General features: G+C 41.7%; 1 protein-coding gene across 1 annotated transcript in view; it reads right to left on the reverse strand.

The window, feature by feature from the left end:
- Positions 1-402: 402 nt before the first annotated feature.
- The window catches only part of RIPOR2 (RHO family interacting cell polarization regulator 2), a 99,614-nt gene continuing 77,882 nt past the window's right edge, over positions 403-22,134 (reverse strand). The window contains exons 16-22 of the mRNA XM_030552557.1: positions 20,474-20,609; positions 19,357-19,518; positions 18,218-18,376; positions 16,563-16,765; positions 12,442-12,525; positions 10,429-10,519; positions 403-2,026 (exon numbers count right to left, since the gene is read on the reverse strand). Of these exons, the coding sequence (XP_030408417.1) occupies positions 1,926-2,026; positions 10,429-10,519; positions 12,442-12,525; positions 16,563-16,765; positions 18,218-18,376; positions 19,357-19,518; positions 20,474-20,609 (936 nt within the window). The 3' untranslated portion in view covers positions 403-1,925. The remainder of the gene's footprint in view (positions 2,027-10,428; positions 10,520-12,441; positions 12,526-16,562; positions 16,766-18,217; positions 18,377-19,356; positions 19,519-20,473; positions 20,610-22,134) is intronic.

Here is a 22,134-nt window from a genome sequence, read left to right on the forward strand (position 1 = left end):
GACCTGTCAAAACAGAACTATTAATCCCTTCCTCAGATGTTCTTATGAAATATCTTCATGATAGTACGAGTACAACAGTGAATCTCTCCTTGCAGATTGTTTCCTGGGGGACTGCACAAAGGAAGCTGCACAAGTTGCAAACTAAGACCTTAATTAACTATTTGGGGGATTTGCCCCAGTGCCAGCCTGAAAGGAGTTGCACCATTGGGAACTGAGGCTTTTCTTGTCCACAATGGATGGGCTCTGCCCTGGGACAGCTACAGTGATTAGTGGCCACCGATGGCTGGTGCTGGGGGCCAATTTCCAGTGTAGACAAAAACCTGAGAAATGTGTATTAAGGTTATTTAGTCTTCAGAGTGTAGAAGGTTGAGCACACACATTTTATAGTTTGGATCAACGTGGTTAGTGATTTAAAATATCCTTTATTATAACTTAAATGTGATAGGAAATATGAGTACAAATGCCACAAAACTAGAAGGCAAAAAATAAGCAGCTGTCAGAACAAAAGAACATGATGGGAGAATCGGCTCATGCAGTAGCTGCGATATAAAACCCGTGACATGGTTATTTAACCTTCTGTAAAAAGAGCCTATTTTCTTCAGTAAACGAGTAAATATTTTAGACTGTACAAATGCACCTTTAATTAAAGGAATATATATATATATATATATATTTATAAATATACAGCTGTATGTACATTGTGGGTAACATTCACAGTCAGAAAAACTGTCTGCCAATGTATTTGGCGCACAAGGCTTCTTTTTGAAGTGAACTATTAGTGATCATTTTCTGTATAGTCTATCAGAAGCTGGATCTTTTAATTAACATCTAAATAGTATTTCATGTCAGATCTACTGCAGTACAACAATGCTCTTCTGTTAACAAAAGAAGTGAGTGTAATTTAAGGGCTATAATCAATAGTTTGAAGCACTCAGTCTTTCATACTTGGAGTTGGAGGGAGAGGAAATGCTTTTATTTGCACTCTGTCTTTAACAGCTCTAAGGTCCTCTTTAGTTTGCTTTAATTCTTCATACTGAAATTACTCTATAGCAAGCTGCTATGCACTAGCCAGAGTGCACGTAACCCACTCCTTCTTGTAACCTAGGAAACAAAAACAGCTTCAGGGATTCATGCAATTGTATTATATTCACTTTTTCTTTTTGAACAATGAGCACATGTAACCTTCCATTTATTTCTATAAAACCTACGTAATTGCTTGATAGCACAAGCAAATCCCTGGATTAATCATGGTTCATTACTGGAGAGTGAGAGGGAGGAAATAAAAGACCAGCGCAGGGGCATTTAAAATGAGTCAGTGAAATAACATCTCCGGGGGTTTACAGCCTGTTGTTTCTGGAGACAAAAACTTGATTTGAAGAAACTTGATCTATATTTCATCAGTAAAATAGATCTGGGTAGCTGAGTTTCAGTCCATGCTGCTATAATGCTGCAAGGTATCCAACACTTAACGCAATGTGGAGAGAAAGCTGCTTTGTAGCTCCACTTGGTTTGCTCCCTACTTTTCCTTTTTAGATGCAGCATCACATTTCAAGCATACACAACAACAACTTCAATAAAACAAGTGCAAAATTATGTAAAAATATTAAGATGCTGAATTCTAAAATCTTTTAGAAGTTTGCTGAGACTGATTTACTGCAACTACATCATTTACTCTGAAGCACTTGAAGAAGCATTGTCTTCAACATACAACTGTTCCATCATAAGCTAGGAAGAAAAGCCAATAGGAACTCAATAACTGGAATTTACACTTTTTTTTCTTAAAGTCTGTAAGTTGCTAACTTTCAGGACATTCTTTAGCATTCTTCAAAAGGTGGTTTGTTTTTAAAGCTGTTAAATTACAGCACCGTTCCAGTTAATGTGAACAGTCATAATGACTGTTAACTGTTAGGTAGATTATCTTGAGTCTAAAAAGCTGTGGCAACTTCAGTCCCCCGACGGCCTCCAACTTTAACAAATTCCCGAGGAAATTTATCCAGCTGTTCATATGCCAGTCGCCCATCTTCACCTGACACAAAACAGTAAAGTATAAATAAAACGTTACATCATTTGTGTACACAAAATCCCACACACTGCACTCTTTTCTGTGGAAAGAACTGCTTTGTTGATGACTTTTTCTATAGGAATTTTCATATGTTCAGTGCACATTAAGAAATCAGTCACAAAAATTGAGCGTGCTGTGAATGGTCAAACATTCCTTAAAAACTTTTACTCTGCATCTCTGTGGTAGTGAATAATCCACATACCGTTTACTTGCATAAATATATAGGAACACCATTGCCTACTCTTTTCCACTATCTGTCTTCTCAAAAAGCTGTCTTCTATCAAATGTTTTTGCATCGTATATACAAATTCTTGCTACCACTTTCACACCACATTTTCAGAGGAGATAGATTAATACGTAATAGGATGGTTGCCAGAGTGTAATTTTTAAATTTTATTTGTACAGGCAATCTACTAAATTCACTGATGGTGTAGTAAGGATTCAGTTTTATATGAAATTGTGGACACTTAATCAAAATAAATAAGCAAAGGATTTGAGTAAATTAAAACATGATATACTCTCTCATCTTTAATGAGAGCTACGGATCTGTAATAAGGAGTATGGATTTGCAGATGGTCTGAATAGCATTACAAAATGTTTGGGCTAAGTGGAGAAGATTTGTTTGGAGCAAAGATGAAGCAGGTGAGCCTTGTGATCATGTGATGCTGTTTGCACAGGTGTACTGCTAAATGGTCTGTGTCTTTCCAAGCTAAGTTTACCTATGTCACAAATAGAAAAGAGTAAGCAGTGATTTTGCTGTGTCTTATCAGCCTTCCTTTTTCATTATTGTATTCTGTTTGAACTTCATCACATTATGTCCAATCTAACTAATATTTTGCATGTGCTTTCAGAGAAGTGAATGAGGTCTCCATGTGTCATAAGGCAGGTCAGAGTGGCAATGTGATCTTTTATGCAAACAACCCTGGGTTAAGGGTTTTTTTGGTGTCCCAAGCAATACCAATCCAATAACAGAATGAATTCATGGTGAGCCAATAAGAACTCCCATACTGGGTGAGACCAAAGGTCCATCTAGCCCAGGGATTGGCAACCTTTGGCATGCGGCCTGTCAGGGAAATCCGCTGGTGGGCTGGGACAATTTGTTTACCTGCAGCCTCTGCAGGTTCGGCCAATCGCAGCTCCCACTAGCCGTGGTTTGCCGTTCGAGGCCAATGGGGGCTGTGGGAAGTGGCGTGGGCCAAGGGACGTGCTGGCTGCCGCTTCCCGTAGCCCCCATTGGCCTGGAACAGTGAACCCGCGGCCAGTGGGAGCTGCGATCGGCCGAACCTGAGAAGGCTGCAGGAAAACAAACCGACCCGGCCTGCCAGCTTTCTCTGACGGGCGACATGTCAAAGGTTGCCAATCCCTGATCTAGCCCAGTATCCTGTCTTCCGACAGTGGCCAATGTCAGGTGTCCTAGAGGGAATGAACAGAACAGATAATCATCAAGTGATCCATTCCCAGGTTCTGGCAAGCAAAGGCTAGGGACACCATCCCTGCCCATCCTGGCTAATAGCCATTGGTGGACCTATCCTCCATCAATTTAACTAGTTCTTTTTTGAACCCTGTTACAGTCTTGGCCTTCACAACATCCTCTGGCAAAGAATTCCACAGGTTGACTGTGCATTATGTGAACAAATACTTCCTTTTGTTTGTTTTAAACTTGCTGGCTATTAATTTCATTTGGTGATCCCTAGTTCTTGTGGTATGAGGAGTAAATAACACTTCCTTAATTACTTTCTCCACACTAGTTATGATTTTATAGATCTCCACAATATCCCCACTTAGTCATCTCTTTTCAAAGCTGAAAAGTCCTGGTCTTATTAATCTCTCCTCATATGGAAGCTGTTCCATACCCTGAATCATTTTTATTGCCCTTTTCTGTAGCTTGTCCAATTCTAATTTTTTTTTTGAAAGTGGGCGACCAGATCTGCATGCAGTATTCAAGATGTGGCTTACCATGGATTTATAGAGGCAATATGATATTTTCTGTATTATCTATCCTTTTCTTAATGGTTTCCAACAGTCTGTTAGCTTTTTTGACTGCACTGCATACTGAGTGGATGTTTTCAGAGAATTATCCACAATGACTCCAAGATGTCTTTCTTCAGTGGTAAAAGCTAATTTAGACCCCACCATTTTATATGTATAGTTGGGATTATGTTTTCCAATGTGCATTACTTTGCATTTATCAAAATTGAATTTCATCTGCCATTTTGTTGCCCAGATTTGTGAGGTTCCTTTGTAAAACTCTTTGCAGTCTGCTTTGGACTTAACTATCTTGAGTAGTTTTGTTTTCCCAGATCATTTATGAATATGTTGAACAGTACTGGTCCCAATAAAGACTCCTAGAGGACACCACTATTTACCTCTTTCTGTTTTGAAAACTGACCATTCATTCCTACCCTTTGCTTCCTGTATTTTAACCAGTTACTGATCCATGAGAGGACCTTCCCATGACAGCTTACTTTGCTTGAGAGCCTTTGATGAGGGACTTTGTCAAAGGCTTTTGAAAATCTAACTACACTATATCCACTGGATTACCCTTGTCCACATGCTCGTTGACCCCACTCAAAGAATTCTAATAGATTGCTGAGGCATGATTTCCCTTTATTAAAAAAGTTAACTCTTCCCCAACAAATCGTGTTCATCCATGTGTCTTATAGTTCTGTTCTTTACTATAGTTTCAACCAGTTTGCCCAGTACTGAAGTCAGGCTTACTGGCCTGTAATTGCTGGGATCGCCTCTGGAGATTTTTTTTAAAATTGGGGTCACATTAGCTATCCTCCAGTCATCTGGTACAGAAGCTGACTTAAAGGATAGGTTAAGATGAGAGGTGGAGATGGACATAGGAGATGGAAGTGTTGAGAGTCTCTGGATTAGGCTAAAAGGGGTAAAAAACACGGGTGATGTCGTGCTGGGAGTCTACTACAGGCTACCTAATCACGTGGAAGAGGTGGATGAGGCTTTTTTCAAACAACTAACAAAATCATCCAAAGCCCAAGATTTGGTGGTGATGGGGGACTTCAACTATCCAGATATATGTTGGGAAAATAACACCGCAGGGCACAGACTATCCAATAAGTTCCTGGACTGCATTGCAGACAACTTTTTATTTCAGAAAGTTGAAAAAGCTACTAGGGGGGAAGCTGTTCTAGACTTGATTTTAACAAATAGGGAGGAACTCGTTGAGAGTTTGAAAGTAGAAGGAAGCTTGGGTGAAAGTGATCATGAAATCATAGAGTTTGCAATTCTAAGGAAGGGTAGAAGGGAGTACAGCAGAATAGAGACAATGGATTTCAGGAAGGCGGATTTTGGTAAGCTCAGAGAGCTGATAGGTAAGGTCCCATGGGAATCAAGACTGAGGGGAAAAACAACTGAGGAGAGTTGGCAGTTTTTCAAAGGGACGCTATTAAGGGCCCAAAAGCAAGCTATTCCTATGGTTAGGAAAGATAGAAAATGTGGCAAAAGACCACCTTGGCTTAACCACGAGATCTTGCGTGACCTACAAAATAAAAAGGTGTCATATAAAAAATGGAAACTAGGTCAGATCACAAAGGACAAATATAGGCAAATAACACAGGAATGCAGAGGCAAGATTAGAAAGGCAAAGGCACAAAATGAGCTCAAACTAGCTATGGGAATAAAGGGAAACAAGAAGACTTTTTATCAATACATTAGAAGCAAGAGGAAGACCAAGGACAGGGTAGGCCCACTGCTCAGTGAGGAGGGGGAAACAGTAACGGGAGACTTGGAAATGGCAGAGATGCTTAATGACTTCTTTGTTTCGGTCTTCACTGAGAAGTCTGAAGGAATGTCTAGTATAGTGAATGCTTACGGGAAGAGGGTAGGTTTAGAAGATAAAATAAAAAAAGAGCAAGTAAAAAATCACTTAGAAAAGTTAGATGCCTGCAAGTCACCAGAGTCTGATGAAATGCATCCTAGAATACTCAAGGAGTTAATAGAGGAGGTATCTGAGCCTCTAGCTATTATCTTTGGGAAATCATGGGAGACGGGGGAGATTCCAGAAGACTGGAAGGGGGCAAATATAGTGCCCATCTATAAAAAGGGAAATAAAAACAACCTAGGAAACTACAGACCAGTTAGTTTAACTTCTGTGCAAGGGAAGATAATGGAGCAGGTAATTAAAGAAATCATCTGCAAACACTAGGAAGGTGGTAAGGTGATAGGGAATAGCCAGCATGGATTTGTAAAGAACAAATCGTGTCAAACTAATCTGATAACATTCTTTGATAGGATAACGAGCCTTGTGGATAAGGGAGAAGCGGTGGATGTGATATATCTAGACTTTAGTAAGGCATTTGATACGGTCTCGCATGATATTCTTATAGATAAACTAGGAAAGTACAATTTAGATGGGACTACTATAAGGTGGGTGCATAACTGGCTGGATAACCATACTCAGAGAGTAGTTATTAATGGCTCCCAATCCTGCTGGAAAGGTATAACAAGTGGGGTTCCGCAGGGGTCTGTTTTGGGACCGGCTCTGTTCAATATCTTCATCAACGATTTAGATGTTGGCATAGAAAGTATGCTTATTAAGTTTGCGGACGATACCAAACTGGGAGGGATTACAACTGCTTTGAAGGACAGGGTCAAAATTCAAAATGATCTGGACAAATTGGAGAAATGGTCTGAGGTAAACAGGATGAAGTTCAATAAAGATAAATGCAAAGTGCTCCACTTAGGAAGGAACAATCAGTTTCACACATACAGAATGGGAAGAGACTGTCTAGGAAGAAGTATGGCAGAAAGAGATCTAGGGGTCATAGTAGACCACAAGCTTAATATGAGTCAACAGTGTGATACTGTTGCAAAAAAAGCAAATGTGATTCTGGGATGCATTAACAGGTGTGTTGTAAACAAGACACGAGAAGTCATTCTTCCGCTTTACTCTGCGCTGGTTAGGCCTCAACTGGAGTATTGTGTCCAGTTCTGGGCACCGCATTTCAAGAAAGATGTGGAGAAATTGGAGAGGGTCCAGAGAAGAGCAACAAGAATGATTAAAGGTCTTGAGAACATGACCTATGAAGGAAGGCTGAAGGAATTGGGTTTGTTTAGTTTGGAAAAGAGAAGACTGAGAGGGGACCTGATAGCAGTTTTCAGGTATCTAAAAGGGTGTCATCAGGAGGAGGGAGAAAACTTGTTCACCTTAGCCTCCAATGATAGAACAAGAAGCAGTGGGCTTAAACTGCAGCAAGGGAGATTTAGGTTGGACATTAGGAAAAAGTTCCTAACTGTCAGGGTAGTTAAACACTGGAATAGATTGCCTAGGGAAGTTGTGAAATCTCCATCTCTGGAGATATTTAAGAGTAGGTTAGATAAATGTCTATTAGGGATGGTCTAGACAGTATTTGGTCCTGCCATGAGGGCAGGGGACTGGACTCGATGACCTCTCGAGGTCCCTTCCAGTCCTAGAGTCTATGAGTCTATGAGTTACATACCACAGTTAGTAGTTCTGAAATTTCACATTTGAGTTCCTTCAGAACTCTTGGGTGAATACCATTTGGTCCTAGTGACTTATTACTATTTAGTTTATCAATTTGTTCCAAAGCCTACTATAATGGCACCTCAATCAGGGACAGTTAGTCAGATTTGTCACCTAAAACGAATGGCTCAGGTTTGGGAATCTCCCTCACATCCTCAGCTGTGAAGACCGATGCAAAGAATTCATTTAGTTTCTACCTAAGGGTCTTATCCTCTTTCTGTGCTCCTTTAGCATCTCGATCGTCCAGTGGCCCCACTGGTGGTTTAGCAGGCTTCCTGCTTTTGACATACTTAACATTTTTGCTTTTACTTTTTGAGTCTTTGTCTAGCTGTTCTTCAAATTGTTTTTTGGCCTTCCTAATTATATTTTTACACTTCACTTGCCAGAGTGTATGCTCCTTTCTGTTTTCCTCACTAGGATTTAACATCCACTTTTTAAAGGGTGCCTTTGTGCCTCTCACTGCTTCTTTTACTTTGTTGTTTAGCCACAGTGGCACTTTTTTGGTTCTCTTCCTATGGTTTTTAATGGGGGGTATACATTTAAGTTGAGCCTCTATTATGGTGTCTTTAAGAAGTTTCCATGCAACTTGTCAGTGAGTGTGAGAAACTGAAAAGAGTGTTTGAAGAACTTGTGTAACTTTCACTGAAGTGGTGCATGTAGCCTCATTCGAAGACTCAGTTGCTCTGCAATAGTGGGTTTAGGTACTCGGTATCTCCACGGGAAAGAGTGCAGGCAAAAGGAATCTCCCCTTCCCCACTGACACTGAGTAGCTGCAGAGCTGCTTTTAGTGATTACTCCAGCCTAATGACTGACTGAACCCCATGAGGAGGCAGAATGGAGGGATCTAAACAGTTCCCCCCTCTATTAATATGGCCCAGTAGAGTTAACAACCAAGAAGCCTTCACATCCACAAAGGTGGAGGCTAGATGTGCTCCTCTGTGCCTGATCCTGCATTCTTTCATATTCAAAACTTCTGTGAACATCAGTTTCAGGTGCCTAAAAAATGCTGGATCAGATCCTCAGTGTGTTTCTCCTTTATTAAACACTAGTACACCAGTGTCGCTTGGTTAGTGAGAAGCGAGTGCACTGTTACAAGAGAAGAGACACTATTGTGAAAATCACTATGGTGCAGAGGGTCACAAAATCCTCTATGCTACTCTAGTTGAATCCTGCTGTGGGGCTATGTAGGAGGAAAGCTTGTGAGGGGAATCTGTGGACTATCAAAGAGCTTCATAACAGCCCTGCAGAGGGTGAGCTTGGTGTGGGTCAGGGGAATTTAACTCCTTGCAACATGTAAAAAAGGGGCTGTGACCATTCTTCCAGCTCATGAGCTAGCATAGCAATAATGGGGAATAGAGCAGCACTGCCGGCAGGACCCTAGTTTGTCACTCTCCCTCTTACACTGAACAATATCTGTTCATACAGTTTGTATGCGTGCAGAGTGAATTTCATAGAATATCAACTCTAAGATTTAGCTAGTTCCTTGTGGCTCACTCTCCCTGCTCCCCAACAAGGTTGCCAGTATAACTGTTATAGCTACGGCCCCACAGTACTCTGTGGCAAGGTCTCTGGACCCTGGAGAAGCAGCTGTTGCAGCTTCATTTAAATTAAGAAAAGTTTTTTTTAATGAAATATGGAAATATTCCAGTCAGTGCAGAAGCCCTAGTGGTGGTAACGTTTGTATTACAGTTTTATTCCCCACATTTTCACTTTTCAGAATGCTGCTGGGGCTTTTTTAATTGACATGGTACCAATGCATTGCAGGAGCTATCTAGTGGAAAGGGAAGTTTTGCCTGCTGAGCAAAGAACAGATCAAGCTTTTAGCCTCTGAGGTGGTGTGGGAGGCAATGTGGGGTTGGAAGTTCCTGCTGAAATGATCACCAGTGAAACAGTTAACAATAAACACCCTACTGAGCTTAAAAGGCCAGTTTACATCTCACAGATTTATTGTTTCTAGTTGTCTGCAGACTCAAAAAGACCATCAACATACACTGTTCCTGTTTGGAAGGGTTTCTTCATAGCTGCGAGGGCTAGAGATACAATTTTCTTAACAATTAAATCTTTGATTCTGGAAAGTAGTTCAGCAGAAGGGATTGGATTCCCTGGCTGCAAAACCTCAGCATACCCAAGAGCTCTAGTTATTAATATCCCTTTTCTTTCTCTATACTTTCCCCTACCCTATATACATTGACCTGCAAGGTAAATGAGATAGACTTGATTGCTCTTGCTTTGTGTCCCAAGGTTAATTCTATTTGGGTTTGAGAAAAGAAGGCCAAATTTGGGGCTATATAGAGGGGTTAGTAACATGCTGGTTTGTCATGGTGAGTGTATGTCAGTGTAGTTTACTGGCTGAGGGCACAAGGGACAGAGTTGTAGGGAAACCCGCCCCCACCAATAGGGCCACGTTAGAAGATGTAAGTTGGATCAAGGTCTCTCAACGACTGGTCCATAGACTGGTGCCAGTCCCTGAGATCTCCCTGACAAGAGTTTACAAAGGCAGCAAGCTGGTCCCTGGTATCAAAAAGGCTGAGAAACACTAAGTTATAAAACCTACTCCTTTTCTCATTTTACGCTGCACAGGGTAGGCCTTTATGGAATTTTTAATATTTGTGGTCCAGATTGCCAGCAAGATATTTCTGTTCTCAACCATTTTTAGTTTCTCTTCTTCCTCCTTTTTGTATGATTCCCCACCCCCGTTTTTCGGTCCAATTTCTTTCGGTTTCTTTTTCTTTCTTTTTTTTTAAGCTGTTTGAGTCTACAGGTCTAGCTGTATTTTTATTGTCTTAAAATGTGTATGCTTCTTGGCTGTGTTAATTAGATACTGTATACAACAGTAAAATAGAACAGACACACAACTCACCAAGAGAGAGAAGGGTTTCAGATGCTACTTTTCTGATTTCTTCATTGTCAGATTGGCAGAGCGTAACTAGCATTTTAATACTTTCAGTAGCCTAGAAAGTGAAAAAACACATGTTGACATTACCAGTTACTATCTATTCGTATTCTTGAGTGGGTATACATAAACCTCCTTCTCCACATCTCTCTCCCACCCCAAACACATACAAACAGTGATTTGCATCTCCGTGTTTGAGCTCAATTTGTTACTTTCCCAGAGAGCAAGGAGTAACATTTCTGATGCAAAAATCTCAGACCTTTGGACAAAGCAACAGTTGTGATTGCCCTTGCCATGGGTGCTACAACTGTGAAAGTGGTGATGAGTGGAACAGAGATGGGTGCTGTCCCATCACCCCAGAAAGAAGGTGTTTAAAGGAACATAGATTATGTGGCTTCAAAATATGAGATGACTTATTCTATTTTTTTTTTAAGTTTAATGTGATGTCTTTTTCGAAATAACAATTCTCTCCTTCTCTTCTGGTTCTTATATACTTCACCCATCACTGTAGTATCTGAGCACTCTCCATTTGCGCATTAAGCAACATAACTATCTGTCCTGGTTCATTCTCTCCCATCTCCTCCCCAGGAGGAGAATAGCAGAAAAACCTAGACAATGGGGTAGGGCTAAGGTTAGGGTGGGTGTGGAGGTCAGCTAAGAGTAAAATCTCAAGTGTTTCCATTTTCCATTATAGGCCGGTTCTTCACAGATTCATAGATTTTTAAAGGGACCATTAGATCATCTGGGGTGACCTCCTGTATAACATGGGCCTTTAATTTCACCCAGCTACCCCTGTATTTAGCCCAATAACTTGTGTTTGGCTAAACCATATCTTCCCAGAAGTCCCCAAATCTTGATTTCTTGTAGTTTGCTCCAATGGTTAATCAGCCTCATTGTTAAAAATATGTTTCAGAGTAGCAGCCGTGTTAGTCTGTATCCGCAAAAAGAACAGGAGTACTGGTGGTAGAGGGATCACCACTCTGTAATGTCTGTATCTCATGAAATATAACTTTTTTATATATATATTTGGATGGGGCACATACTGGAGCTACCTAACTTCAGGGACCATATGAGGGTTCAAGGATTGAGAACAGCTAGTATGTCTCCATCTCTCTCTCTCTCTCCCCTCCCCCTTTTACATTTTTTGGCTATGTCCATTATAATTTTGCTCAAGAAGACAATTTTTTTCCCTTCTACCAAGACTCTGTACTCTGTACTTTTTTATTTTTTTTTCCATGTAGGACATACCCTCTATCGCCTAAGAGAAATAAGATCCTTTTTATCAAGGCACAAAGAGACAGATGCCTAATGCATAGTTAATCATCATCAGAAACTGATTGCTTTAAAAATCAAGATTCTAAACAATTCAGGCCAACGAGCCATTTGTAAAATATCAGGGCACAAAATACAAAATAAAAAGCAATGCTCATGTTGCTGCTGCTGCTGCTTGCATCTTGCTGTATGTGCATCTCTGTGCTCAAGAGGCTCTATTGCAGGGATTCTCAAACTTCATTGCATCACGACCCCCTTCTGACAACAAAAATTGCTAGATGATCTCAGGAGGAGGGGACCAAAGCCTGAGTGAGCCCACCTGAGCCCCATTGCACTGGGTATGGGGGGCGGTCAAAGCCTGAGCCCCAATGCTCGGGGTGGGAGGCAAATCTGAAGCCCCAGGACTTCAGCCCCAGGCAGAGAGTGTGTAACCTGAGCCTTGCCGCCCAGGGCTGAAACTGAAACCTGAGCCCCTACACCCAGGGCTGAAGCCCTTGAGCTTCAGCTTTGGCTCTGGGTGGTGGGGCTTGGGCTTCAGCAAGTCTAAGCCAGCCCTGGTGACCCTATTAAAATAGGGTCGCAACCCACTTTGGGGTCCCAACCCACAGTTTGAGAACCACTGATCTACTGAATAGAATCTTTACTTTGTTCTCTCATGGAAGTTCAAAGCAAGAACAAAGTTCAATCACTGATTGCATCACATTTTACCTGAAGGCATTTCAATGCCATGCAAGCTGCTTTCTGTAGGTGGAGGTTAGGCTGTGTTAGCACTTCACAGTAGTAAATTAAAGCCTGGAAAACAGAAGGACACCAATTAAGATGTTTTGTAGCTGTGTTGAGCAGAAAAGTGAAAGTAATGTATGTATTGCTACATTTCCAAACATGCAAAACCAAATTACCTAACAATGTGGATACAGGATTGAAAAGGAAAAATCATCATGTATTGGGTAATTGGATGGCTCTGGATATGATAATGGGGTATATCATTGATTGGCCTCTCTGAGAAACTTCCATCAAGGGCACCAATTATTGTTGATTGCTTTAATGTGCACACTTTCTCGCTAAGAACTGGACCAAGACCACTAGCTCTTCCCATGAATACATCACAAACTTGGGCTGGATTTCACATGAAGTAAGTGGGTCATGACTGAGACTAAACTGGTCTTTCCCTTTTCAAGGTCGTCCCTCTAGGCCCAGGGGTGGTAATGACTTGGGGTCACTAGTGACCTAGGCTGGATTGTAATGAAAATGACTATCACAAAGCTATCAGAAGCTGCTAAACCAAGTTCACAGCTCAGTTCTAGAAATGTTCCAGTCACTGCTAAACAAACAAGAATCTGCGTTAGTCGCAAATCTCAAGAGCGGACAGCTCCTAGTGAATTCTAGGATGTTTTGATACAAGCACCATAGCACCTTTTCCCTTCAGCAGTGAACCAGACATAAATGCAGCAGGCCTGTGTTAGGAGAAGAGGACATTTTTTTTGTCCATTGCAGAAGAGGGGCAAGGTAGCACAGAGCACTGATATTGCACAATTAGAAAATGAGGAAGGATAAAATAGAGAGAGACTGAGGAAAGAGAGAATAGAGGGACAGAGGAAGATGACCAAAAGGAGAATGAGCATTTTTCTCTTCCCTTCTTCTGCATTCTGTCTTTTCCCCCGTGACACTAAGCACCTCTGTATTCACACCCTCCACACTCTTGTAATAATCTTAGTACAAAACAGACCTTGAGAGGTATCATTTGAAAACTAATAACTGACTGATTAATATTCTCATGTGTACACAAGTAAAGGTATATGCTAGGCTTATGACTAAAGTGTGTTTAAACCAAGCATTCCAGCGGAGTTGGTAAACAGGTCTGCACTAGACAAAGGAACATGTTTTCCCTACCTGTGAGTTACTTCCAAAGTATTCTGAAAGACAATAAGAATATATTTACTTATCACCTAAACAGATCCATCAAGTTAAAGGGTGGAGGCAAACCTCACACTAAGAAGTGGGGTAGGAGACATCCAGCAGGAGAGGGAAGCTTGGTCTGGGTTTTACTTGTCAAAGACTACATTGCAAAAGGTTTACTAGTCTAAAGACGGTGGGTGGGACTTCAAGCGATAAGCAGTTGAATCAACCGATTGTATACAATAGTACTGTGTTATAAAAGTGTACAGAGTGAGATCTTTTATGATATGCTGGTGATTAATATCATGTGAATTATACGCACTAACACTATATAAGGCATTACTGATACTCATTGATATTAGGCTTTCCAATCTGGGGAAACACAGGTTCCCTCCCAGGCAGGAGAGAAAGGAGCTATTTATCTGTTGTGATGAGGTGTTCATCCCACACACCAGACTTGGGGAGATTAAGGTAGGCTAGATGGGCCAATTAACTGCACAGGCTGCACCTGGAGGGAAGCCAGGGATCCAAAATGCTTAATTAAGGATGAAGCTCACCTGGGCAGGAACAGGCAGGGCTTCTATAAAGCTAACACCAGAAGGTGGCAGCAGACAGAAAATCTGTAGTCACTCTTTGCCAGGAGAGAAGTATGTTAGAGATTGCATGGTCTGGCAAGAAGCCCCAGGGGAAAGCAGCCATGGGGAGTAAAGGAAGCTCAGACAAGTGGCAAACCCACAGGTGCCAGAGGATAGAAGGAGGGAGTAGGACAGAGCCCAGGAAAGGAGCACCTAGGTCTGAGAGAAAGTAGACCATGGTTGTGGAGCAAAGGGTCTGTGAGCTGGAACTTGGAGTAGATGACAGGCCCAGTTTCCCCAACCAGAAACTGGGGAAGTGGCACAGCCTTGGACATAAGATGGAAGACTACCTGGAATAGCTTATCCAGAGAGACACTGACAGACCCTGGAAGGGGAGGACTATAGTGACCTGGCTGGAGGGCCAAGTCACAAAGAGGGAACAGCTGTGTCACAAGGAAGACTATTACCCTGGTTTCTGAAGTGTGAGACTGAGACAACAGGCTGAGTGACTGCAGGAAAGGGCATCCAATCAGTGGCAAACTAATCCCCAGATTAGCCATGAGGAGGTATGCCAGCAGTGAGTAGTGAACCTATTACACCTGTCTTCTAGATAAATTAAGCATGGTGGAATCAAAACAATAGAAGCCTCATTTACATACAGAGGGATGAGAAGCCCATAGGAAGGGAATAATGTTATGAGCACATCCTGCATCTTGAAATAGTCATAGAACTTTGGAAGATATAAGCAAGGACAGAAGCCATCTTTGGCATCCATGAGTAGAAAGACAAGAGACCAGAGCTCTTAGCATGCTGAGAAAGATAGGTCCGTCAACTAAGCTGGGGCTGAAGTCTCTGGAACTGACTATAGGTGAGAAGCCTACTTAGGAAGACTGTTGAAATCAGCCCCTTATGCTTTTGTAGAAGGTCATGACTGAGAAAAAGTTAATTATGACCGGTGAGAGAAACCATGTTGAACAAAACCCATGTCTTACTCTGTTAAGTTTAGATGCATGTTTTCACTTTCATTTGCTTGTGACCTTTTCTAACTTTATTCCAGTTACTTGGCATCACTCAACCTATGACCTATTATTCATACATTTGTTTTAGTTTTACTATGAACTAACTCAGTGCAGTATTAAATGAAAGGGTGTATTTACCCCAGTGAAGTGATAGGTTATTTTTTAGAAGAACAAATGGACCTTATTATTTATCTGAACAGTCCAGGAGAGGGCTGGATGTTCTACAATACATGACTTGGGGGAAATTTGGGACAGGGAGCTTGTCAGGGTCACTTTGCTGGTTTTGTAATTAAAGCTGCTGGAAGGCAGAGTGGGGCTATAGACAGGCTGCTGGGGTCAGAGCCACTGTACAAGGGCTGTTTAACACACAGACACTCGGGGTGTTTAACACACAGACACTTGGGCTGTGACCTGCAAGCTGGTAGCCTGGCTGTGAGCACTCCAGGCTAGGAACTACAACAGCAAAGCATTGTGAGGTGCACCTTGGGTTGCAGGGCAAATAGTGATGCAACCTCTCACTGATCTGGATTGCTGTTCCGACCGCCTCTGGACCCATCACACGCTCCTCCTGTTCTGCCCCCTCCTCACAACCAGGGCACCCAAGAATGAACTTTCACTGGGGTAGAAGCAGAAATGGGGAAGGGTATTGCAGGTACAAAAGTCAATCATTACCTCTCCCTTCTCTTTAGTTTAGTTGTTTATACTACCTTAATTTCAAATCATGTTTTATCTAAAGTCTTTGATCCAAATTCTTTTTATCACCTAATTAGGGACCATGAAGCTGATTGTTTGGTCATCAGCAATTCCCTTCCTCTAGAAATTGTGATGCTATCCAGATCTTACCACCATCTCTTTCCAAAAGGGCAGTGCTTGAAGAATGGCTCAGCAGCATTTCAATAATCACCAGATAAACAACCTAGCACATCCACTAATGCTGAAACACGATAGATGGTTGGAGAATACAATGCAAACCAAATAGTTTTAAATTAGTGACCAGATATGATTGTGACAGGTATCAACAGACATACCTGCATGTTTGTATATTATTGTCAGACTTGGAGAAACAAGATGGGTGAGGTAATGTCTTTTATTGGACCAAATTCTGCTGGTCAGAGAGACAAGCTTTTGCACTTACACAGAGTTCTTCTTCAGGTCCAAATAACATAAATCAAGTCAAAAGACATTGCCTCACCCACCTTGTCTCTCTAATATTCTGGGACCAACATAGCTACAATAACACTGCATGACTCTGAGAAGTTACTTTACACATTAGCCGGAACATGATTATAAGGTCTCCTATGTTGTTTTTTCAGTTAGGTATTGTTCCTCTGTTCCCTACCTTCTCCCTGAAATGCCTGTTTTTTGCTGAAGCTGACAAGAGTAGTGTCACAGCCTCGCCAATTTCATTTTTATTTTCAGTCAGAAGTAAAGCCAAGGACCTCAGTACTTCCTGCTGAGGTGGAAGACTGCTGGAGGTTAGCTCAGCTATATTCTGTAGCAGTTTTTCATCTTTTAATGTCTGCAGCTTCTGAACCACTGAGGCTAGAATGTAAAAGAAAGAGATGTCAGTATTCTCCTTTTGTTCATTTCTTCTCCCCATGTATTACGTTACTCCTTTTCACTTAAAACAGCTATCCACTGGCACAAAGAGGTGAAAAAATCCTGCTTCATTGAGTTGCCAGCATTGCAATGCTCTGACTTGGAGTGTTTTAATTTTTGGGCTGTGTATCGCAGATACTCTTGCTGAGAATTGGCATACATTCTCAACAGGAGTAACGTGTGGATGTGCTAAATGGAATGTTAGGTATCTTATTCCCAGCCCAAAGTGAAATAATCAAATCTTACTGCAGCTAGAAAACCCAAGTTCTAATCAGTGATTGTAGCAAAGGAAACTTAATATCTTACGGGGAGAGTTTAGTTTGAGGCATGTTTTCCTTAGGCATGTTCTGTATCTAAGACCACATGTCTTGAGTGGCTTTTACACGGGACACTGATATCTGATTATAGTAATAGTGATGTTATATTGGTTATTAGTTTTTGTTTTGTTTTTTAGAAAAGTGACTAGATTCATGAGAGTGAGTGTCTAATAGCATTGGCTTCAGCCAGCCACATTGAGAGCAGGCTTTGTGCAAGCTTCTCCACACAGCCCCATGGAAGCACTATGTGGGGAGGCCTTGCTTTGAATCAGATCTTCTCCTCTGCTATATATTGGTACCAAGGACATCATGTGCCAGTTTTTCCTGCTCACTTATGTCCATCTCTGCTGACAGCCCCTGCTAACACGCCTCAGTACTGAACATCTCTCCTATCCCAGTCCTTTGGCTTCTGTTGAGTAAAAGCTGGCAGCTATGCCAAGATGTGCTACTGTGTCATGTAGAACAGGAAACTAGGAGGAGTCCATCAAACTCCATTTCAGATGCACTAGATTAACAACTGAAATTCACGTCTCCAGGAGCGAAAGTCTAGAGCATGATGGGCTGGGTCCCAACAGGTGCCAAGTGTCTGTTGCCCTGTTGAGTTCACAGGGCCAGGTCTTCTGAAGTGCTGAGCACCTCTGGCAAGGCACAGAGTTTGCTCAACTTCCTCAGCACTTCCCAAGAGGGGCTCGGCACTTCATGAGATCGGTTCAAAAGGGATGATGGGCACAAAGAGACTGAAATCAGTAAAAGCTGTGGGCACTCAGCACCTTCCAAATTTTGGGACCAAACCAACAGTACCATCCAGCCCCAAAACATTAGTTCTTTCTACACACTTGTTTTTAATACTCATGAGCATGTAGGGGAGGGGAGGAGGGAGTGTCAGTTGGACATACCCGCCCCTTTATTCAGTATACACATGTGCCATTGCAATCCTATTCAAACACCCAAGGCAGTTGTTTCCCTCTTTTCCCTGTTAGTTAATGAAAAACCAGCCCAAGGGCTGAATTGTTTCATCTGCTGCTCAAAAGCACCTTGATACATTTCCCTTCTTCCAGCCAGAACTTAAACACTCTACCTTCTTTTGCAAGTTGCAACAAATAGCTTCCAAGGTCGCTAACACCGTTGCTGGCAAAATAATTGTAATACTGAAAAACTGTTAGGATTTCAGAGGGCAGACTGGATGAGAGGACTGGTTCTGTTCGGTCGAGGATCTGAGACAGCAGGATTCTGAATACTACGTGCAGCGAGAAAAGACAAAGGAACATTGTATTAACAAGAGCAAAAAACTTTAGGCAGAGAAAACACTGCAATTAACTTGGTTTGCCACTTTAAAACATGAAAGAAAGGTAGAACTTAAAAAAGAAAAGACACCTCCCAGCATCAGTATTTCTAATCTTCACTAAGGGCAACATTGTCCTCTGTCTGGTCCTCGTCTGTGTAATATCAGAGCTCCTCACAATCATTAACAGATTCTATCCTGATGAAACTGTGTGAGGTAGGGAAGAACTATTGCCAACTTCCAGAAGTGGAACTGACCAGTTTGTGACTTGCCCTACATCACACAGGGTGTCTGTGGCTGTGCCAGCAATTGAAACTCTTGAATCCAATGCACCACCTTGTCCATTAGACCATCCTTTCTCTCCACCTGACAGTGCATTATTAAATAGAGGACCAAATGTTGTGCCCAGTTGCACCTCTGTAATACCACTGAAGTCAATGAAATTGCCTAGGAGCAGGAGCTGGCCTGGAGCATGGATCTTTTGCTATTTTATGTTCATACGCAAAGCTTCTATTGACATCAGTGTGAATTTGGCAGGCAGAACAGGCAAGAAAATGACCTGGGCAGTGCAAATAAAGAATTTTCCCCTAATCTCTGACTAAACTAATGCACTATCAGAGCTAGCCACACTTTTTTTTTTTTATTTTAAATAATTGTGGACTTTAAAACAGTTAATTTCTTTAGGTTTACTATTTTGGGCAAAATCTTCTGGCTTTACAAGTTGTGGCAAAAAACCAAACATTTAAATCAGTTACTCTCAGGTAAGGTTTTTGAACTACATCCCAGTTGACTTCTGTGGGAATGAAGAATTGTAACTGAAGATGAGCAAAACTTGGTCTCCTTTTATTAGCATTTTTCAGAAGCCCACTACAAGACAGATTCTGCCAGATACACCTTGACTTATGGGTAGAAATTTTGTTTTTTGAAGAATCTACCTGTTTCTGCAAGTCCTGGGCACTCTTCATTCACAGCTGTGGCAAAAGTGACATCCAGCTGCTTTATCATCTTGTCTGTAGAGGTATGATACACTCCTGTGGGACCCGTGCACTTAGTCCAGAAAGACAGCAGTGATAACTTTTTATGAAATTCTGGAATTGCTGGGGAGGAAAAACAAAACCAGTGAAACAAAATTGTAGAGATCAGATTGCTGTGTTAGTATAACAAAAACATACGTAGATAAATACTTGTTCCCACCCCACGGCTGAGTAGTTAACTTCCCAATGAACAGGAAGTGCCAGCTCTTAGAACTTTTAAGGTGTTTTGGCTTCCCAAAATGATGAAAGCAAGCTTGCTTCTGATCCAGTATTGGGAACTGGAAAATAGTTATTCAATTACCATGAAGTACCAAAGAGATGTGAGGTAACAGTGTGAACACGGGACTGGGAACCACAAACTCCAGAATTCTAAACCTGGCTCTGGCGCACACTCCTTTTAGGGCAACTCACCTAAGTGCTTTGCCTCTGTTTCTTGCTCAGCAGAATAATGCTAACAATATTTGCCTAGTCCACAGTGCTTGTGAGGATTAATAATATTTGTAAAGCTCTTTAAAGATGCTACAGAGCTTCTAAGTGTTAGTCAATAATGGTAATTAAAAGTAGTCTCCTAAACAAACTATTCAGAGACGGTGTCATTCCTCTGATCCTGTAAACTAGAGCTCCCCCAAATAATCTCAGCATTCTGGACAAGGAGAGGTGGAAGAATCTGGCTTCTCAGAGGAGACCCCACACCAGTTGCTTTGGCAATATCCTTTACTACTGCAGCCATCTGCTTTTTGTGTGTGGTAAAGGAAAGGAGGCACATTGGAAATAGCGAGTATCTCTCCCTTCTCCCCTTGCCTTTCTGGATATCATACCTTAGCCCTGCCTGATGTCTCCTGCCACCATCTTTTGACTGATACCAGTCACTGTCCATTTGCATTTGCAACTGTGTGCGTCAACCTTTAGTGCAATGGAATTTACTAAAAGTGAGACAAATCACTGCTTAGGAACACACACACACACACACACACACATGGCCAGCCTTTCCAAAGCAAACCCCCTTACTGTTGCTTACCTTCAGTTACAGAGATGATGTTCCCCATGTTCTCAATACTGATCTCTGCAAGATTCTCCAATACTACGATCTCCTTGGACAGTTTATCCAGGAGGTTTCTTACAACAAATGGAGTTTTACTGGAGAACACAATTTGCTAATAAAACAAGGGTAAAAAAAAAAAAAAATTACTGAACCCTACTAAGAGTCCTGAAGATGTTTCATCTTGCTGAAATAGTCTGATCTGAATACAGGTATTTTTAATCTAAGAACTGTAGTGAGAAACTGGTTGTTTGTAATTCAGAGGTTCTATAGTACACCTAGGAATGGAGGTTGTTCATAACTGAACAAAACATTATGGTTCTTTCAAAATTTTACAGCTGAATATTGACTTAATACAGCTTTGAAACTTTACTGTGCAGAAGAAAAATACTCATTTCCCTTTTTTTAAATAGTTTACATTTAACACAGTGTACTGTATTTGCTTTTTGGGGGGGGGGGTCTCTGCTGCTGCCTGATTCTGTACTTCTGGTTCCAAGTAAGGTGTGTAGTTGTCTGGTCAGTTTTTAAACTCTGGTGTTTAACTCTTTAGGTTCTACTGCATAGTATCTCCTTAAAGCTTCTGTGTGTGTGTATGTTTTGCAGTTCTTGCTCACTGTTTCTTAGGGGCCCAATTTTTATGCCTATACTGAAATACCTAAATACTCATTTAAATAGCAAAGTGCTGCTTTAGGCACTCAACTCCTTCCATAGAGTTTAAGACTAGGGCAGAGCATTAGATCATCTAGTCTGACCACCTGCATAACATGTGCAGCCCACTGAATTTCATGCAGTTACTCCTGTATTGAGCCCAATACCCTTCCTTATTCTATATGGCTGGGATTTAGCTCTCTAAATCAGCAAGATAATAGAAGCAGAACTTGATTTCTATTCTAGCAGAGTGAGCCTGTGGCCACTGGAAATAGATGTTCACTCTGTCTGTGTGGGAATGAAGAGCCTAATGCAGTAAATGAGGCTCCAATATACAGTATTCCAATACAACAGGAAAACACTGATGTTCTCCAAAGGAGGCACCCTTCAGGAAGCAGAAGATCCTGGGACAAGTTTTTACTTTGGTTAGGGAGGGAAAACTTCCTGGAATGTATAACTATCCAGACTTGGTTCACACAGAGACTGGACTTCAGTGCAACATTCCACTGTGCTTCACATAGAGTTCAAAGCAAAGGTAGCATTTTACAGTTCCTGCATTTAAAGAATCATCTTGTTTTTTATACCCAAAATACCTTTCGCTTTTAAAAAACACACACATCTTGGCTGACTTCCAGTGGCCTGGGGTTTAGCTAGCGTTAACAGTGGATGTATGGGCTTCCATGTCAGCTCTGGAAAGCCTGTCACATAACAAGGCTGACCTGCAGCTGCTCTGAGTGTGGAGTGGAAGTCAGTGGCAGGATCAGTGCCAGGATTTGGGACCAATGGGAAAGTGAATTGAGCGGTCTGCACTTTCTGTAGTGGACACCAGTAGTTCATGTCACAACTACCCTATAGTTGCAAGTCTTGCGCTCAGCTCAGAAGAGGGCCAGGACTGGCATAACATAGGTTTGGCAGGTCACGACTGAGGCACATTACAAGAGCTACATTTGCAGAAGCTTTCTTGGTGTCAGTCAGTCCCTCAACTGGTTCAG

The sequence above is a fragment of the Gopherus evgoodei genome, chromosome 2, assembly GCF_007399415.2.
Source record: "Gopherus evgoodei ecotype Sinaloan lineage chromosome 2, rGopEvg1_v1.p, whole genome shotgun sequence".
Lineage (NCBI taxonomy): Eukaryota > Metazoa > Chordata > Testudines > Testudinidae > Gopherus > Gopherus evgoodei.